General features: G+C 46.3%; 1 protein-coding gene across 8 annotated transcripts in view; it reads right to left on the bottom strand.

The window, feature by feature from the left end:
• The window catches only part of LOC146871815 (plasma membrane calcium-transporting ATPase 4-like), a 1,579,909-nt gene that overhangs the window by 355,819 nt on the left and 1,203,258 nt on the right, over positions 1–20,832 (bottom strand). For 4 of the 8 annotated variants that reach the window (XM_085651731.1, XM_085651670.1, XM_085651714.1 and 1 more), the window contains exon 8: positions 1,108–1,143. The exons of the other annotated variants lie outside the window; for them this stretch is intronic. In XM_085651731.1, coding sequence (XP_085507857.1) covers positions 1,108–1,143 — 36 coding nt within the window. The remainder of the gene's footprint in view (positions 1–1,107; positions 1,144–20,832) is intronic. 8 annotated transcript variants of the gene reach the window in all.

The raw sequence follows: 20,832 nt of genomic DNA, 5'->3' as shown, positions 1-20,832 counted from the left end.
ATTCCATCCCTCAGAATTTTCCCTAGAGTGAAACACAGCTTCCCAGTCAAGGCTTCGTTTTGCCCCCTGGCATCAAGTGATGCTTTCCCCGCCAACTCCCCATTTAGTCCATTTGTAAACATGTACATCCCTGGAAGTTTGAGCCCATGTAAGATCTTTCGACTAATGTGCAGTCCTGAGAAACGGATAAATATGCTTAATATACATACACTGAAGAACCTATTGGGAATTGCCGTTTCTACTGAATTAGATTGTTGAAAGTTAATGGTTTGTGAATTATTAAGTAGCACATTAAATGTTACACTGCAAAATGAATTATGTGGAATCTACTGGGGATTAATTTTTTATCTACTGGGACATTTATTCCTGTATTCTCCAGTAGGTTTACACTTATGCTTATGCTGGGAATGCATTTCAATATAACTTGTATTTAAAGTAACGTTTTAATAAAAATGTATATCTGAGTAGATTGAATCAAATCATCGCCTAACAGTTCTCCAACACAGATGTTTGCCCCAACAGAGTTGCCAATAAATAACTTGTATAAAATATTTTCCACAGATGATTCATTGCCTACTAACTTACAAGTGGTTACTCTATCAACAAATAGTCAATTTTGAGGATCAATCTTATTAAACATTTCTCCAAACCATTCATTCTGCTATTGCTCCGTAATCGAAAGTGCTTCTGCCAACAGATTATATAGGCAAACAGATGAGGGATTTCTATGGGTTACTAATATCTCCAACATCCGTTTTTTTACACCAAAAAGTTATGTTCACAGGAAAAGCTACTTGTTGTATGTTGCAATTATTCGCAGGACCAAATAATAAATACTGTGGCCCAGCAGACCTTTCCACCCAAAAGTCATTAAAATGAGGTAGCCTCTCATATTGCCAACAGAAGGGAAGCCCCAATCTAGCTGAAGGATCCTACTGCAGAGTATACTTGTTACACCCTTTTCCAGACAAGAATGCGAGAGGGTCCTGGCGTATTGACAGAGAGCACAGACTCATGGGAAGGAGAGGGAAGTAATGTGTGTTATTTGGTTGCTTTGTTTTTCACAGATAGGTGCCAGCACGGCTGGTGTAGGTATGAGCAAGTTACCTTTGTTGCGATTTTCAGGGGGTCCGGGTTTTTTACCTGTTTAAACAAAAAGAAAAGGATGGGATCTCTGGTCACATGGTCTGACATTCCAGGCGGCCGTGAAATAATGTTTTTCTCTATCCCCATCCACCCTTTATAGATGTCGCATGACTGTTTCTGCATGACCCATTGTTCCAAGTAATTGTAGACCACTGGTGAGGTATGCCGTTTCTTCAAGCTGATTTATTTTCATAGGAAAAGCAGGGCTAAACGTAAAGCATTTTTGTGGGAAGTACAAAACTGACCGATCATTTCCCTTGTGGCCTAAAGGCAATTTGGAAGTCTTACTTGGGCAGTCAGCAACCCTCCCCAGTGGATTCCTAAACTGAACTACCATAGAAAACAGGATTCTACGACGCTGAAATAAGAAGAGCAAGCATTCATCATTCTCAAAGAACAGACTTAAAAGTGACTATACTGAGAATTAGATTTAAATTTTCTGCACATACTGAAAGGATGGCTTGCTGGCCGATGGCAACCTCTCCTGTCCCCCTTAAATCCATAAACAAGGTTTGTAATTAAGAAATATTACAAAAGAAAACGGCATCTCATGCGACACCTGAACGAGACCTAAATGAGAGATTAATATGAATGGAAAAATACGGGTTAGAGCGATTAGAGCAGAAGGTAGCATTTTGAGAGGATTGGGATGCACTTAGGATGGATACTTGTGAAGCATGGTAAAGGCTAATTGGCATAAAGAGCAAAGGTCATTTGCAGGGATGAGAGGCATGTTAGGCAGGAGTGGTAATGAAGCAGCTAGTATACCATATGTGACCCTTAAAATACTGTTTTCAGTCTCCTACTACGTGCTCTGTGACACCAAGCAGGAAACGGTGTGTGTATATATATATGTATGTATATGGAAGACAGGATAACACTGAATGTGTAACTCTGCCCGTCTGTTAAGAATGATCTATTGGTATTCGACCCGCACCCACCACTGGTTAGAATAGCTGCTCTTAATCTGTAATTTAGTGTTGGAAAACCTCCTCCCTGTTATTAATGAGATCCTAAAATGCTGTTCTACCTGCTATGGGGTAGACTCTTGCAATGCTCTTCCCTATTTCTTCAGGCAGGCCTTTATTTCTCCTCCTTACGCATGAGTGATCTTTCTAGGACAGTGCTTCCCAAAGGTTTTAGAACTACAACTCACTTTTTAGAACAACAAACTTTTATGACCCACCTACCTTTAATGGACATAAGGTAGGCTATTTTTTAAAGCAATTAAAGCATCATGTGGTAGCACACCGTCACTTACAGAAAGCACATTTTCCATTAAAATGGACACTTAATTTGCAAAGACATACAGTTTTAGTGATAGAACAATATCGCCCACAAATAATGATGTGTGGAAATTGGGCTTCAGTGAATATTTATTATTTGTGCGTCACCAAGTAAGGTGAATTGATTTGTTCTGCACCTATTAGTATGTCCGTTTCCCTCACACTTCAGAATTACAAAAAAGTGCTTCATTTTTGCTTTCTGAAGTGCTGAATGTGTATAGTTCATTTACAGGCATTAAGAATGCGTTGCTACGAAATAATTACGTCCTACAGCCTTTCCTTTCACCCTCGAGTACCCCAGCAAGATTATCACATAATTGACTTTACTCATTTTTCTCTAACCACAAAGAGCGAGGAGTTTGTAAACAACAATCCCCATGTTAAACAAATAAGCAGCAATTTGTCAGAACACATAGCCTGACACTGGACCTCTGTCTTTGAAGCGCAGAAAATGGGACAAGATAAATGCAGATATTAAAGGCATCGTTATTCACTGCTTGGACTTTCCCGGCCCACAAAAAATGGGCTCACGACCCACAGTTTGGGAAATACTGTTCTAGGAAGCAGGTGTAAGATGGAAATGTACTGCTCACTTGGCCTGCTTCTACAGCGCAAATGAATTATTGGGCAACAGAGTTGTATTGCAGTGATTGCCGATTATTCAGACCTCCTGAAATGACAGCTTAAGCATACTGAAAGAGGGCAGGTTTTAAAAAAAAGCTCGTGGTGGGGCTTTTGTGAATTAGCTCCCTTTATAAAGAAACCATGAAAATATACGTGGTTTACTTTGTTTTGCAGCCATACGGGCCCCAACACAAATGACAGCTATTTGTAATAACAATTCTCCTGGAAAAACGTACTATTCTTCTGTGTGTTTTTTTTTTCAATTCTTTCAAATACATAGTTAAACCAATTTCCTTGAGTCTCTGCTTGTAAGTTCAATCTCTGCCATTGCTCAACTTTAAGGGACATCTAATATGAGCATGCTGACAGTACCAAAGCAATAAGACCTACAAAAGATACCTAATTAATCTTTTTGACGCGTGTTCAATGCCTTCTATGTGTACTCAACTTCAAAGGTGACAAACAAGACAGCTAGGGAAGATGGCTAGGCACAATTACTACCAACTGCACTTGGCGAGCTCTGAGGAGAGCTTGGATAGTACAGTGCGTGCTTGGCATAGATGATTTGGCTGCTAGAAAGGGAAATTAGAGGCTCTCGCTATGAATATAAGAGCTGATCGATAGGGAGGGTAAGGGGGTCCAGCAGAGTTCCGATGAGAGTCGGAAGAGAACGGGCACACACTGCACAGAGATCAGAGTGGCAAAGAAGATGGCAGGGAAGTGGCTTTTTCGGGATGTGAGAGCAGCATGAGAGGATAGTTCGGTAGTGATGAGAGAGGTACTGGGCAGAGGTGCTCAATGAACTAAAATTAAAAAAGAACGGTGCTGGCATGGCATAGATGGGTGGGTGAAAGCTTGTCACAGATGAAGTGAGGGCTGAGCAGCCATAAGAAGGGACATAAAAGTCATGGCAATTAGGAGAGCAATTAACCGGCAGGAATTGGAGGGAAGCTGTGCAACGGATGGGGCATTGGAGGGAAGAATCATGTTATGCTGGAATGCGCGCTTGACTGCGATGGAAGGGGCACTTAGGTGGGGTCTGCGAGTGGCAAGAACACAACAGACTGGTAGCTGTCTGGTTCATTAAAATTATTTCAACAGGAAAAAGGGTTAGCAGAGAGTAACTTAGTCTTCTCCCGGTCTGCCTGTATCACATCCTTCTCAACAAGCATCCTATCTTTCCCGTTTGAACGCAATCTGTAGGTATCTAAGGATTCAAATGCTTTCCACTAATGCCTGTGGAAGAAAGAGGAAATTCAAATAAATCAGGATGGAGATCACTAGGTGCTTATGGTGATATGAAGTGATCTAAGAGGGCTATAAAGTGTGATACAGGGAAAAGTGAGACAAATAGAATCAGCTGCTTGAGCATTAGAGTAATAAGCCGCTAAGATGTAACAATGGAACTCTAGAAATAGTCCTACAGATTTATTTTAATAGGGATCGGGTTGAAATCTTGCAACCCTATGTAAAACAAGTTCAAAATTGAATGAGTGTAGGTTGTTTACTCAGAGATCCATCACATTGGGATATGCAATCGGGAGGGAGGGCTGCAAGCATTTCCGTAGAAAATATCCACAAAGGAGAACTGTTGTCACAGGTCTGTTACACCGATTTCTCCAGCATAGATAGTCTACACATCCATATACTTAAATAGAGCATAAGAAATTGAAAATTATAAAGGCGAGAAGCATCGCCACAGAACAATAAACATTTACCTAAACAGGTGTTTAAGGATCTTAGTCACATTCAGTATGTGCTCTAAATCTGGCAACTGTTTAGTGGCATTTTCTGAAGGTTAATATGCGCAAGTGCTAGAGAGAAGATATCCACCAGGAAATAGTTTAACTCAAAAGCTCCCTTTCATGACCCGTCCTTAAGATGGAAACATATGCCTAATCTCTTTGTAACTGTGTTATTAGTGAAGTTCGATCATACAGTCTTTCCACAGAAGTGAAGATATGGCATCAGTCATATACACAAGCTGTTGGAAAAGCAATGAGAAATGTAAAAAATAATCAGCTAAGTGGCATGGGAATTAAAAGGCTTTGGTAGGAAACGCTGAAAACGTCTAGAAACCACCTGATGTTAAACAAATAACCATCAATCAAGGGACAGTCACAAAGTAATTTACTCTTCTGGTACTGGCAAAGAAAGCCTGAAATATTTAGTTACTTCTTTGGAACAGGAGCTCCCATGCTTGAGTAATCATACCTGTACCATCACTATATAGGGTATGAAAATTCCCAAAAGTATATTAAACAGTAGGCTGTACAGGTAAGCCGTATCTCCAAGATTTCACACTGAATTCCTAAGCGGCAGTCATTTGGACAAAACATCCTAGTGACTTCTCTCCCTTTGATATTTTCTGAGGATGCATCTAAAGCTAAAAAAAATATATAAAACAAAGGGCACAGCAGGAACCTCAAAACCTCTGGGATGAAAATTACAAGTAAGTAAACTCTGATATCACCTTCAATTTAAGGAATATATAGGATTCTCCTTTGAATTCACTGCTTTGGGAGGTCGCAAAAGCAAAGCATTGCAGAATAAAAGGTGGTGCACAATGTATTTGAAGATAAAGTCCTTAATAAGAGGCACAAAAATATAATAACTAAAATAAATTTAAAATCAAGACAACCAAAAGCAGACTAGACTTCCGCAATGTGCTGGTATTCTCCAGATAGAGCAATGTGATCCGACATCTAGTTTGAGAAGAATTTAGTGCAGAAGAGGGCTATATCAGCCAACACGGGAAGAAAACAAAATTGGTTAACCTGAAATCAAGAAAACACTTAATAAAGGAAGGAAGGAAGAGTTATGCTCAAGAACTATTAATTTATATTGAGCAATTAGGGGTTTACCAGAAGGAAATATTTTCTGACGTACCTTGCTAAAGTAATAGCAAATAAAGGATTGTTCAATGTACACAGATGACCTCAAGGGATCCAAATATAGGTTTAGTGATAGAAGCCTCAAACATCTCTAGAACAAAGTCCAAGCTTGATGAAATAGTAGGATGGAAAGATTCTTTATGACCTTGTAAAAGTTTTTGAATACAGTAACGACACATAGAAAAAGCTAACTGACAAAGCCAAATCTCTTTATGTGAGCTGAGAAGGGACCTTCACAGCAATATACTGCTGGCCTGACCTAACAAGGAATTGACACCATTGCAAATTATTGAAGTCTTGTGATAGGACGTATAACACCCTAGTCCATCAGAGACAGATATTTATTATCTATTTGTAAACCCAACCAAAGACATCGTAGCATTTTAAAATAAGACACGATTCAGTGTTTAACTACAATAAAGACAAGATCTACTGTAAATATAACAAACCTAGAAACAACATAAATCTACAACAAATGCAATTAAAAAAAGGGTTGGAAACTGCTTTCAGCCACTTTCTAAAATGAAAATAGACTGTGACAGAGCATACTGTAAGTGGATGAGAGCTTCACAAAGCTGTAGATGGAACAGTAAAATAATTAGTAAGGGTCTGGAAACACTTTGAACCGAGGGTCTTGCAAACAGAGAGTAGCTTAACTGCAAGATGACAGCACCATAATCAAGACTGTAGGCTCATCATAAGTACTAGAGCTGATGAAAATGAGAACGAATGTCTCTATAAGCCGCATTTCTAATTTCCTATCTGAAGGCAGCCAATAGTAAGAGGGTGGGATGTGAATCACCTCTCTGGTTCCACACTCTAAAATAGTTTTGCATCTCCCTGTGTCCAGTCCTGCAGCAGAGAAAATGGTCATATACAGAGAATGGCCTAGTAATATTTAAAAAAAAGACTTCTTTCAACTGCCCAACCTTCATGGAACATGAACTATCTGCAAAGAGCAGTCACAAATCATGTCAACGAGCAGCTCCTATTCCTTCAAAATGTCCAATATCACCCAGGCATGTGTAAGCTATTAAGTGACATTGAAATCCGATGTGGCAATGCAGCAGACCGCACTCCTTCAGTGTTTTTTATTACTTGATCTTACTTGGGTGTGGTCCTACTGGGAAGATGTTTACATTCTTGGGCAAGCATCACCTATATTGCGCATATTGAAACTCTTTCAAAGGTTCAGTCTCTTGCCAAGGTCTACCATCTATGTAAAACAGGTCGCTGAGAGAGATTTCTTCATATGCTAGTCATATTTTAGAAGATAAATGTCTAGTCTAGCTGCTTATTTAAAGGTATTTCTAAGCTGATTCTTAGTCAACAGCTCTAAGACCATAATATAGCTGTACTAATCCCCAGTTGTCTGCAACTGAGTTGATTAACTGGCTAATTTCCTCTTGCTGTGGTTTAGGAAACGAGTGGGTGGATAGAGGTGCCATGCAAGGGGGCTGGGATGTGAATATGTGACACCGTTTATTTGGAAAGCATGCTTCTAGCACCTACAACTTAAGCACTATCAGCATTTTAGCACCACATTTTGAAATCCTTAAGTCCTTTTTTTAAAACTGTCAAGGCAAATATTGAAATCTATTAGCACTAGGAACACTAGGCTTAGAAATTACCAGGAAGAGGCATATAAATCAAAAAGCAATGACATTTCCTGATCAATAACCACACATCAAAATATTGTTATTTCTGAATTACATTTTGATTATTATCTGAAATCACACCAGACCTGACCCTTGCAAGAGATCCAAGACCTTTTGTTTGAGATCTAGAGCGTCTGATTTAGGAATGGCTGGGACAGAGCATTATCATTAGCTACCCAGGGGGTATTTTCAATAGCTAAATCTCAGACTCAGCCAGATCTGATTGAAATTAATCTCTGGATTTAGGAAGCAGCAGGCCTCCAGACTTAAGCTCAATATTATCCTATTAAGGAGCTGGACTTGAAAGTACCCTGCACCCCAGAAATACAGTTTTTAGGTTTGGCTTGAGAGTGTGCAGCTGCCACTGACCTAAATGTGATCAACAGACAAAGAGTTCTAACCAGCTCTACTGAGAGAAGGGCTTTGGCGTTCCCAATACACAGATTTTGACTGGGCAGAAGCTGTGTGCTTCTACTGAAAAATAATTATTGTATTGCATGCTTTGCTCGGTGAGAAAGCTTATGCTGAATACAGAAGGACTGAGTTTGTTATGGTGGCATCCCTATGATCAAGCTTATCGTTCTGATCTGGTTATTATGAAAAGGCATGACAGACAGTAGGCCTGACTCATTTACGGTGAAAGGTTTATGTCAAAGTCAACAGGCCCTATCTGATAGAGACTTCTAATCGCAGATTCCTGAATGTAGATTTATCCCCAGGCGTCAGACTGGATCCAGAAAAGTTTTGAGCAGCTCCCCTGAATGTCGGTAGGTGGCGCAGTTTGGCTCCGCATGGCGTCGTCAGCGCTGGAAGTGACGTTCACATTACACATGTATGTGCCACCTTGGCACGCTGAAGTCAGTTCTTTCCCTTCCGCGCCACATAGCTCTGACCTGGTCCCAGATGTCAGTGACAGACCCCCACTTGGTGTATTTGTAGCGCTTGGAGCGGGACCACAACTCCAAGTTTTGCAAGGACTGTTGCGGCATGCACCCGAAGGTGCTGAGGGAATACTCCCTCAACCTCCTCGCCCCTGACGTCAGTCAACTTCCCAACGTTCAAGGTCCTGTTAGTTCGGAAGGTCCAGTGACCATTGGCGGAGCCTGTCCCAACAGTCGTCGCTCACTCAAAATCGTTGGGAAGTCCAGTAAGTTCCACAAACATAGGAAGGCCAAGAAGTTGACGACATCTTCAACTTCACCGTGTCTGTCGAAGTCTTCTGACCAGATAGCATCGGCACCCAGGCCCCACAAGTCAGTGGAACCTGCATCCAGGTCTGCTCCACGCTTCCCCAATTTTCCCGGAGCTGGGGCGAACCCAGCCAGTGGAAAGAGTTTTATGAGACCATGAGCCTCATATATGGCCGGTGCTGCCCCTCTGGAATGCCTATGAGCCCCATGGATGCGGATAGAGCCCCTTCTTGATCCACATCGGCGGGTTCGTCCGTAGCGCCTGTCAGGCCACAAAGATCCCCAACTGGATCCGGAGAGGCGATGTGGCGAGGCAGAGACCTTTGTTGACGCTCACTCCAGTGCCAAAGCCCCCGTCCGCCTTGCCCCCATTGTTATTCCAGACTCCGACACGGAGCCAGAGCTACGCCGACTGAGCCCATGCATCCCGGAGCGGAGCCAGTGCCTTATTTACTTCATAGGCCTGGAGAGGGAGAGGAATAAGAGGTGACTATGGACCCTTATGGTTACCAGTTCCCTGAAGAATAACAGTCACAGTACAGCTGGTATGAGGAACTGGCGGCAGCCAGTGGGTTAGAAACCTCACTCAATACTGGTCTGGTCTCTCCTCCTACTGTGGCTATGGAATAGGAAGCCCTTTTTTGTGATTGTGGTGCTTAGGGCTGAGGTCTTGGACCTTCATTTACCCACAGTGGCAGTTAAGACTAACTTCTTGACAGAAGTGCTTCAGCCGGGAGTCTCCTCTTCCGAAACCCTTTTCCCACTCAATGAAGCCCTTACAGATGTCCTACGTGGAGCCTGGTCCAAGCTCTGCACAGGGGCACCTGTGCATAGGACAATTGCCCACCACCATTGCCCCACTCCTGGGGATCCCAGTTTTCTCACCCAGAGAGCTTGGTGGTCCAGGCCTCCACATCCAGGATTAAACCTGGCACATTCCCTACCACTTCACCAGAGAGGGAATCCAAAAGGCTGGACATCTTTGACATTCACCCAACTAGCAGTGCGGTGGTGAACACCGTGTGTCATTATTCCCATACGATATTGGATTTGGATGCGTATGTGCTGCCTTTGGTCTCGGAAGAGAACAAAGCCATGCTCACCCAGGCTATTGTGGAAGGGCGAAATGCAGCAAAATTCACCATATGGTGTGGGCTTGACACGACTGACTTGCTGTCTAGAGCAAATTCCTCGACAGTGGCCTTGTGCCGACATGCCTGGCTGAGAACAACTGGTTTTTCAGGGGAAGTCCAATCATGCCCTTCAATAGCTCTCGCTGGAGAGAAGGCAGATTCAGCGCTGGAGTGCTTTAAGAACAGAAGAACTACTGCCAGTTCCTTGGGCTTTTGTATGGCCCCTCATCAGCCCAAACAAACTTCCACCCCTTTCTTGGCCATGGGAAGGGTCTCCAGCCGCACCCTTACCCTCCTAGCCACCATGGTCAACAAGCTTCACCGCCTTTTTGTGGCCTATGGCACGGGTCCCACTCAAAGCATGGGATAGACGGCCAGCGTTGAGTCAGTCCACCACTCCCTCGGCAGCCACTGCCTCCAAGCCTCTTTAGTTGGCACTTCAACCACCATGGGCATTGAATGGGATGCAGGATTCGCTATCAGCAACTCCACTGGAGATCATTGACATCAGACAACTGGGTCTTCAAGATTTTCCAAAGACCTACTCCCCCCTTTGTGACTAAACCACCACCCATGCCTTCCAGAAACAATCGGCTGATGGATGACCATCTCTCCTTGATCCGTTCAGAAGTGCAGGTTCTCTTGGCCAATGGAGCCATAGAGAGAGTGCCTGCATCAGAAGTAGGTCATGTTTTTTATTTCCGCTACTTTCTGGTGCCAAATAAACAGGACGGAGGCCAACGTCCTATCCTAGATCTACACCTTCTCAACCTCTTCTTGAGCAAACAGAAATTCAAAATGCTCACACTAGCCTGTCTGCCCTCAACCCGGGAGACTGGATCGTAGCACTGGACTTGCAGGAGGCATATTTCCACATCACCATCCTGCCTGTGCACAGACATTACCTGCGGTTCATCGTGGGCCATAAGCACTTTCAATTTGCAGTGCTCCCCTTTGGCCACATCAGATCCCCTCGGATTTTCACAACGAGTGATGGTGGTGGTTGCAACTCATCTGCGGAGGTCTTTCCCACCTCGACAATGGGCTATGAAAGGCGGGCTAGCCACAGGCAGTCGTCTCACACCTTCAGACTACGGTGAGAACTGCTGCATTCGCTGGGGTTTACTATCAATGTGCTGAAGTCACACTTGGCTCCCTCTCAGACACTCCTTTTCATCTGATCCATTCTGGACACAGTGCAGTTTCGGGTCTATCCTCCCAAGCCGCGAGTTCAGGAAATTCAGGCTATGAGTCCGATATTTCAGCCTCTATCCTGGATTTCGGTGAGACTGTCTCTGAGGCTGTTAGACCTTATGGCCTCCTACATCCTACTAGTGAAGAATGCCCGATAGCACATGCAGGCTCTGCAGTGGGACCTGGAGTCCCAGTATCAGGGAAATCTCCTCAGCATGGTTCAGATCTTGGCGGGGACTATAAAAGATCTGAAGGGGTGGCTAATGAACTGCGATTGCGTCAGTGGCAGACAACTCTCCATTCCCTAACTAGAGCTGACTGTAGTACCAGATGCATCGCTCCTGCGCTGGAGCGGCCACCTTGTTGAGGTAGAGATAGTTCGAGCTACACATCAACCTGTTGGACCTCCAGGCAACTTGCTCGTCACTGAAAGCATTTCTTCCTTCGATCAGAGGAAGACTGGTGCAGGCGTTCACAGACAACACCACCGCCATATGGTATTGCAACAAACAGGGCAGGGTGGGATTGTGGGCCCTGTATCTCTGGAAAAGTCTGGAATGTCAGGGCATTTCCCTGGTGGTTCAAAACCTAGCGGACACTCTGAACGCCAGAACAGATGGAGCAGATGAACTCAGCCACAGATGCCTAGCAGATCACGAATAGCGTCTCCATCCAGAGGTGGTGAAAGGTCTCTTTCAGCAGTGTGGAGAGAATTGGTTCAATCTGTTCACCGTGACAGATAATGCGCAATGGCAGCAGTTTTGTATGCTGGTTTCCAAGACCATTAATTACAATGGGGTGACCCTGTGTCCCCCAGAACCTGGCATGTTATACGGCAACAATGGGGTTTGTTGGGAAATTATAATTTCTTTACACAATATTACAATTTCTACTTTCTCTTTTCATTATTTAATATCAATCACTGAATACAGCACACATGGGTCTGACTTCCTACGTTCATTGTTTTTTCTATCGAGGTTACATGAAACAAGATACAAAAGGCTGCATCAGAAACTGACAAACTTGAAGTGCTTGTGCAGTGGAATCAAGTGACAAACACAAAAACAACAGACAACGTATTTGTTGACAAAAATCAATTACATCAGTCAGTGTAGTGGCGTAACGAAAGTTTAAGGGCCCCCCTGCAATGTACACAAAGGGGCCCCCACTCTGCATTTTATCCGGAAGCCTCAGTGTATAGACGGCTGTCCACGGAGAGGCTGGCACCCTTGGAAGTCTTGCGGGGTAAATGGGAGGGGGATCTTGGCAGGCCCATTCCTGAGACGACTTGGGCACAGCTTTTGCGGCGGGCCTGGAAGGGCACACGCAATGCTAGATTCCAGTTGATCCAATTTTACACCCTTCATAGGGCTTACCTCACTCCGGTCAAAATTCTGCGGTATTTTGGAGGCTCTCAGTCGCCATGCCCGCGATGCGGAGTAGAAGGAGCTGATTTTGGTCACATGTTCTGGTCCTGCCGGGGCCTGGGCTCGTACTGGGCGGATGTGGTGGCGTGTCTGAATCAGGTGACTGACCGTGAGTTGGAGGTGGAGATGGGGACTTGCCTTTTGTTGTGGTTTCCGCACACCCCCCGCACCAAAGTCACAAGCAAGTTTTGCGATTTGGGGCTGATACTGGCGAAGCGGGAGCTCACTCTGCATTGGAAGGCCAAGCCCGGCCCGAGTTTTCGGAGATGGAGGGGGAGTTTCCTGGCCTGGGCGGGAAGCGAAGGGACGCTTCGGCTTCAGATAGCCAGGCGGACCGCTAATGAGAAGGCGCTGGATGTGGCGAGGGCGTGGGGGGTGTTGGTGGAAGAGCTGCGCTCCTGGGAGACGAGGAATGTGGAGGCTGTGGAGGATGGGGATTCTGTAGACGTGGATGGGGGAGTGGAACCTGGGACGGGGTTGGTGGGGGCCACGGGGGAGTACATGCAGGACGGGGTCACTTAGTTACACTCATGGAGGACTTGCTATCTGCACTCTACCTGGGCAGCGGTTGAAGAGCGCAGGTGGGAACAGGGCTGCGGAGGGAGGTCACGGCGGGGCCCTCTCTCTCGGGCTGAATACTAGCAGGGGTTTGCCCGTTTGCCCGGAGCTGGGACGTCTCAGGCCATAGGGCCAGATGGAAGGTGGCTGATGAGGGGTTACTGCGGGCACACTGACTGGGGGGGGTGGGGGTAGAGGGGGCGGTGGGTGGGGGATGTAGGGTAGGAATGCAGTGGAACGGATTTCTCCTGATGCGTATTTTGAGGGGGGATTCTTCGTCTGCTGGTCATATGTGTAATGTTGGTCTGCAGGACCCTGGGTGTGAAAAATTAATAAAAATCTTTTACAAAAAAAAAAAATCCGGAAGCCTCAGACCGTAGTTCTGTTCTGAGGGAGCCCCCTGCAGCTGGGGGCCCCCCGCACCGCGGGTGATGCGGGGGCCTGTGTTACGCCCCTGACATCAGTACAGTGCCCATTTCTCTTAAGAAAATCTTTAAATGTCCGACAGTTTCAGCTTTTTTTTATGCTTAATGCCAGGCTTCAGATTTAATGTGGGGCACAACATATAGGTCGGCAACATTTTGACCCTTTTAGTTGTGTGCTAAATGGGTCTTCATCAGGACTAGAAATGAGCAGCCTGGAATGACAAGAATTATTCTGGATAGGTCGTTTGTAACTCTCCCTCTGAGGTGCTTTTCGTCTCGAGTGGAGCTCTGGCCTCCTGTATGCCTTTCCGCCAATACTACTCCTCCCTAGAGTTCTCAAGAAGATCAGGAACAATTGGGCCCAAGTTATTTTGTGGCTCCAGACTGGACACGGAGAGTCTGTTATGGGTCATCCAGTCAGGCTGCCTCTTCAAGAGGATCTTTTGTCGCAGCAACAATGGAGGGTTCTCCACACGAATCTGCACACTCTCCACCTTTATGCGATGGAGATTGAGCGGGCCCAGTTGACAGCTCATGACCTTTGTCCCACAGTCTGTAATGTTATTCTAGCAGACAGGCATCCCTCTACTAATCGGAATATACGCCTGCTCTTGTGACAATTTTGTGTCATGGTGTGCCTACCACAATACTGACCCCTTTTTACATCCCGATCTCAAGTTGTGCTGTTTGCATTATATTTGGCCCAGCAGGGCTCTGCTCTGCGCACAGTTAAGGGTTGCCTTTCTGCCATATCTGCATTTTAGCGGTTGTCGCACCAACCTTCTCTCCTTAAGTCACCCATAGTGGCTAGGCTCCTTAAAGGCCTGCAACATTTGTTTCACCCTACACCATTTATAATGCCTTAGTGTGACCTCATTTGGTTGTCGCTTAACTCATGTGTACACCCTTCGGGCCGCACCACAGTTTCCCTCTCAAGTTATTAACCTTAAAAACTGTCTTCTTAGTGGCCATAACATCGGCCAGGTGGGTCAGTGAGTTACAAGCACCACCAGTGCACCCTTCTTACATCACTTTCTATCCAGACACGCTGGTCCTTCAGACACCTGCCTCCTTCCTTCCGAAGGTGGTGACTCCATTACATGTAGGCCAGACCATCACCCTGCCTACTTTCTTTGCTCCACCTCATCCCTCCAAATAGGAGAGACTCAATTGGCTGGATCCAAAAAGAGCGTTGTCATTCTACCTTGACAGCACAAGAGAATTCCGGGTGGACGATCAACTCTCCGTGAGCTACGCAAGAGCAAAAAAAGGGAAGACAGTATAGAAGAGAACCATCTTGTGTCAGACAGTCCTGTGCATTAAGATATGCTACACATTGGCCAAGAAGCAGCTCCCTGAGGGCTTGCAGGCTGTCTCCACTACAGCCAAGGCTGTTACCACTGCAATGCATGCAGCGCCTTAGTCCTGGACATCTGCCAGGCAGCAACATGGACATTACTGCACATGCTCACCAAGCACTACTGCCAGGACAGTCAGGTCCATCATGACAGGATCTTTGCCCGTTCAGTCCTGCAGGACTTTTTAATCTTATTGGTTTCACAGTCCTACCTCTGAGGAGGTATTGCTTGAGTATCTTGTCTGAGGTAAGGAATGTGTGGCTAGAAGTCTATGAGATGAACAAGTCATTTACCTTCGGTAACACCTTATCTCATAGAGACTCAAGCTGCAGATTCCTTACCGACCCTCCAATCCTCCCCGCTTTGTGAAGCAAATACAGTGTAGGGAACACACTTTCAAGGGCCTTAGACAGTCACACCAGTGGTCAGTGCACTGAATGGATTTATACAGAGTCACAAAAAAAGCAGGCTTTCTGGACCAACATCTAGCTTTCTGCAAAATTTGGTGTAATTCCACTCAGCAATTTGGGATGTAGCTGTGTCTAACTGTCCTACAGAAATATTAATGAGGGAGATGCATTTTTGGCCCCGCCCTCCCCTTTTACTCGGCCCCCCGATTGACGAAGTACTGCAAAACGTATTAGGAAGGAGCGGAGGTGGAAGAACATTTTTTTGATAAATTTTGAGAAGATTAGTCGAACGGTGCTAAAGTTATAAGCAAACCAAAAAATGCTTTTCTATGGAAACTTGGTTCTAACTATACCTACCCAGTACCAACAGGAACGCACACACACACACACACACACACACACACACACACACACACACACACACACACACACACACACACACACACACACACACACACACACACACACACACACACACACACACACACACACACACACACACACACACACACACACACACACACACACACACACACACACACACACACACACACACACACACACACACCTATTATGAACATTTACAAGGCTACACCAAAAAACAGAACAGGCCAAGTATGTACCTTGATCATTGTGAGCCTTTAGTCCTACTTCTATGTCTGGCCTATTCCAGTTTTTGCTTCTCAAAATCTGGTCAGCCTATTGGTATAAAGTCTGAGGAAGGGTTGAATATTGCTTTGCAAATTGTAATTGAGTTCATATTTGTTATTTTATAAATCTATAATAATAAATGTTATGGGAAAGCATTTGTAGAATACAGTAGGCCTGAGTTGGCATTTGCAACAAACCAGTGATACAGGCTATAGGCATGATTGGTTCGTTAAAGAAAGATTTGTCAGAGGCTATACATTTTATATTTTTATTATCACATATACACATCAGCCTGAAAAGGAGTGCCTGGGCTTGTGGGCCAGTTGTTTAGTTTTCAATTTTTTACTTTCGTTGCCCCCCTTACATTTTTCCTTTTTTTTTTTAGCATCTCACAGCTTTCCAGACAATCCCTTTACTTTAATTATTTTACATTTTTCTTCCTTGTGTTTGTTCAGTTTGTATGTCCATTTTAATGCACATAGATAAGTGGGTCAATTCAAGAATGAGCCAGTGAGTGGAAGAATTTATATGAGTGAAAGGGACTAGTGACAAAGTACATGTGTGATGACTTACTGAGTGCCTAAAATTATCAGCAACTAATAAGGTATTTTCTGATATAAACTAGAACTATTAACATTGCAAATGCTTGTTAACAAAGAACCAGGGGCAGTGGATAGTCTAATGCACTAGGTGATTGTGTTGTAATAGATTTCTCTTTTAAGTATGAGAGTGTGAGCTTTATGCAATAACAGATGGATGCATGTATTGCAAGAGCGATTACAGTTCTTGCACAGCAAAACACGCACAATCTACACTTGTTTGAGGCAAAATATTGGAGGGAATTAGAGGGGTAAAGCTTTACATAAATGCAATAATACCATTAAATTAGATGATTTCAACTTGTTTCAATTTTTCTCTATTATTTTATATGCTGTGATTGTCCGCTAATTGTATAGGTGTCAAAATATACAAAAAATATCCCTTAAGGGGGGGCGTGGCTTGACGAGCCAACATGACGCCTAAGCTGAAATCCGCCGGAATTCTTCCTGAATCTGGATCCTAGCGATCAATTTGTGCAGAGCTGGTCGAGTGGGTCAGACCTAGTCCCGTCTGGGGCAGCGCCAGTAGGCGCAGAAAACGGAGGCGTTGTCGTGGCCTGGTCCACGCAGCCACTGATCCGTGGACTGCTGCGGCGCTGTTTCTCGGCGAGAGCCGCGATTATAGCCAGAGGCTGCAAACTGGCGGGAGGATCTGCCCAAAGTTGAGGGGGCGCTGCTGTGGGCAGACGCGACCAGATTGTGCAGGGGCTAGCTGCGGCCCCGAAAAGTGGTGATGCCGGCCCGGTGCTGTGTGCGTCGCGGGGCCGCCCTACGTGACTCGGGGAGATCCCCCACACACTGCAGAGGCTGGGGACCCGACGAAGAGGGCTGCGTCCAGCGACGGGTCGGGAGAGTTTGGGCTGTCCCTGGACGCCACCCGGCGCAGTGCGGGTGAGGCCCGGGGACCTGAGGAAACCATCTGGTGTAAAGACAAGGGCCCTAGCAACCCTGTGTGCCATTAGGAAGAGGGCTAGAGCGACTAAGGGGCAACAGGAGATAGTGGGCCCCCTGGAACCAAATGGGCCCCACACGCCGCCACGCAGAAGCCATAAGAAATAAGGGAGTCAGAGTACAGCCAGGAGAATGACAGACACCAAATCCCCACCAACACCCCTACTGCATGGCTCCATCCTAGTGGGGCGGCGGCCTCAGACCTCGGGGAGAGCGGATGAGTTGAAGCGACTAGTGGGCCAGTGGTTCGGCGAGTCTGATCCCATTACTTGGCCAGCTTCTTAGGGCTGCAGAGGCCGCCGAGCTAGGCTTGGTGCGGCTTATGGCCTGAGGAGGTTGGATTCTGTGAAGCTGCTCTAGGAGTCTAGTGGGGCGTCCTAAGTGGATTACCCGACGCCGTCGTGTCCGGACTGACTGCCCTGCCATAGAGCCCCGTGTAAGGGCAGGACGGCCACTGCTCGAGAGGGGGTGCTTTCTGCAGAACGTCTCCCCCTGCGCCCTGCCATCCAATATAGGCAAGGGTAAACAGGCAGGTCCCGGCCCCTGGCAGAGTACTCTGGACCAATTTGCGACTACCACGGGTGGCTCAGGGGGAGGCAACGCCAGTGGCTCGGTCCCTGATAACGCAGCGCTATTGGTTGCGATCACCCAGGCACGAGATACCCTGGATGCGAAGATTGGAGCGGTGGGGACCGAGGTCTCTTTCTTACGACAAGACCTCTGCAAGGGTGTGGACCATATTACTGAGGCTGAGATTCGTGTCTCCACTGTGGAAGATACCGTGGCCTCCCTGCAAAAAAGGGAATAAGCGCACAGTGGTGGCACGAGAGCTGGCGCCCCGTGTCAAGGATGCTGAGGGTCGAGCCTGACACAACAACATATGCTTTGACGGCCTCCCATTGGGGTGCGAGGGCCCATCTATGGACCGCTTCCTTACAAATTGGCTGAGGGCCCTCATACCAAGCGACTCCCTGTCCTCCTGCTTTTTGGTGGAGAGAGCGCACCGGGCGCTGACAAAGAAGCCACCCCCTGGCAAACGCCCGAGATCGGTGACTGCTAGATTGCTAAAATACGCCAACCGGGACACCCTGCTGTTCGCGCAAACTCACAAGGACCAGTTGCTTTTTGAATCATGCCCCATAATGATTTTCCTAGACTACACCAGACTGATGGAGCAGCAATGCCAGTCATTCCAAGCTGTCAAATGCAGGCTCCGGTAACTCAACATAACCTATATGCTGCTCTACCCGGTTTGAATGAGGGTCACGTACAATTCAAAATCATACTTCTGTGATACCCCTCAAGCAGTCTTCGCCTGGGCGGACGAAACAATGCACCTCAAAGCACATACCCCGCCATCGCTGGAATCAGACTCCTCACAAGGATCGCAGAGATATAGCCGGAAGAGGAGTAACTTCAAAAGGAGACACAGATCCAACTGGCGCTCCCAGTCCAAGACGAGGTGTCATGATGACTACCGGCCTGCATTGTTTCCCTGACCTATGGCCCTGGCCAGTGAGTTTTTTCCTCATTTATGCGGAACCGCTGGGAGACTCAATTTGGCTTGGGTGCCACCCAAGGTACCGCTGAGCCCTTGTACCGTTATGTTTAGCTGTTCTGGGAAGTTTGGGTATGGTTGGCAGGAGATCTCCAGGATCCTCCCGTTTGAGCCCTGGACCCTTCTCCACCGCGACAGATACTCCTTGTTGTTGTAAGTATGGGGGTGGAGGGTGGTGAGGAACTTCGATTTTCGATCACGATCGAATCGACCCGCCATTTTGTAACCCGCCGCCATTTTGTGTTGCCATCACTCAGGCAGCACGGCGAACCAAGTCTATTCTGCCTTTCCTGTAGCTTGGTGTCAAAATACATCCTCGGCCTTGTTTGTGAAGCTGGTGTTTGGACTAGCCGAGTACACTAATCCTTGTCTGGCTTTCTAAATCCCTGTTTCAACTATCTGTAGGCTCACACCATTCTTTCCCGATCATATCTTATCGACTGGCCTTCACTGTCTCCTGCTAGCATTCTCTTATGTCATGCCTGTCCTCCAATACACACAAACGTATCTCACCACCTGCAAGTCAGTTATAATCTGTTAATAAATTAGTTCGAGGGTGGGATGACAAACACAGTTGGAGGAGAGGTCTCTTCGAGTCATCTGATCTTTCTATCTTCGAACCCTTCTTACTGGTTCTGCTTTGTTTTCCACTTACCCCATTGGCTCTTTTCCTCTTTGCTTGGGGCGTGTGTTTTGTTAATAATTCTGTATTGTATAGTATTTAATCTGATGCGCCACAGAGTGAAGTGGCAGTCTCCTGAGAACCTACTTTGTGTACTTCTAGGATAACTGTACTAGCTGCAGCTAAATAAATCCAATCTTCTAACGCCGACAGAGTGTCCCGTGTCTCTGTGTAACGAAGCAGGTGAACCCCGGAGACAGAGGGCGTACCCTGCGCCGCCAGGTCCAAAAGGTTCTGGTTCTTCAGTGGGGAATGTTTAGTCCTACTAAGTTAATATTGTTGTAGTTATTGTGCTCACACAGAGATTGCATCACACCTCCGTAAACTCAACCGAGATAGCGATCCACATAGACAACAGATGACTTCACATGCACATTCTCCCCAACTGGGCAAACTAAACATAGTATCCTGGAATGTTAGAGGGCTGCTCGACAAAATCAAACGTGGTGCTGTGCTCCGGCAGGCCCAACGCTGCGTAGCAGACATCCTTCTCCTGCAGGAGACTCACCTCCTGGATAACAAAACCCCATGCCTCACCAGATTTGGATACACCACAGCCTACCACTCAGGGTTCACACAGGGCTCCAGAGGCACGGCTATTTTAGTACATCGTTGCATCCCATTCAGTTTATCCAAAAAGTGGCCGAACGCCAGGGGCCAATCCAGTATAATCTCAGGCACACTACGTGGTGAATGCGTAACCATGCCCCTCCTCCCCTGGGGCACCCCTTCACAGATAACATTTCACAGGTATGGGGGAGAACTCCCAGAGGTTCTAACCCTGCTGGGCGGTGATTGGAATGATGTTATGTCACCCCTAGATCGTCGACGCGAGTCAGGGCGGGAGCCCCAGGCAGGTACATCCAAACTCCCTCTTCTAGCAACTACACTGAGGTGGTCTGATGCATGGTGTGCCTAGAGTGGCTATACTTTCCTATCCTCCAAAAATAGTGACTCGCAGCTTGCAAGTCACGAACGAGTTGCACAGCCTTGTAAGCCTTGTAATCCAATAGATACATGTAATCAGCAGGGGGGGAGGGGGGATAGGATCACGTCATATTAGTTGTGCACAGGTGGGGAGGGAAACG

This window comes from Triturus cristatus, chromosome 1_1 (assembly GCF_964204655.1).
Source record: "Triturus cristatus chromosome 1_1, aTriCri1.1, whole genome shotgun sequence".
NCBI classification, from domain to species: Eukaryota; Metazoa; Chordata; class Amphibia; order Caudata; family Salamandridae; genus Triturus; species Triturus cristatus.
Note: the sequence above shows the minus strand (reverse complement) of the source record. Positions and strands in the feature narration are given on the sequence as shown.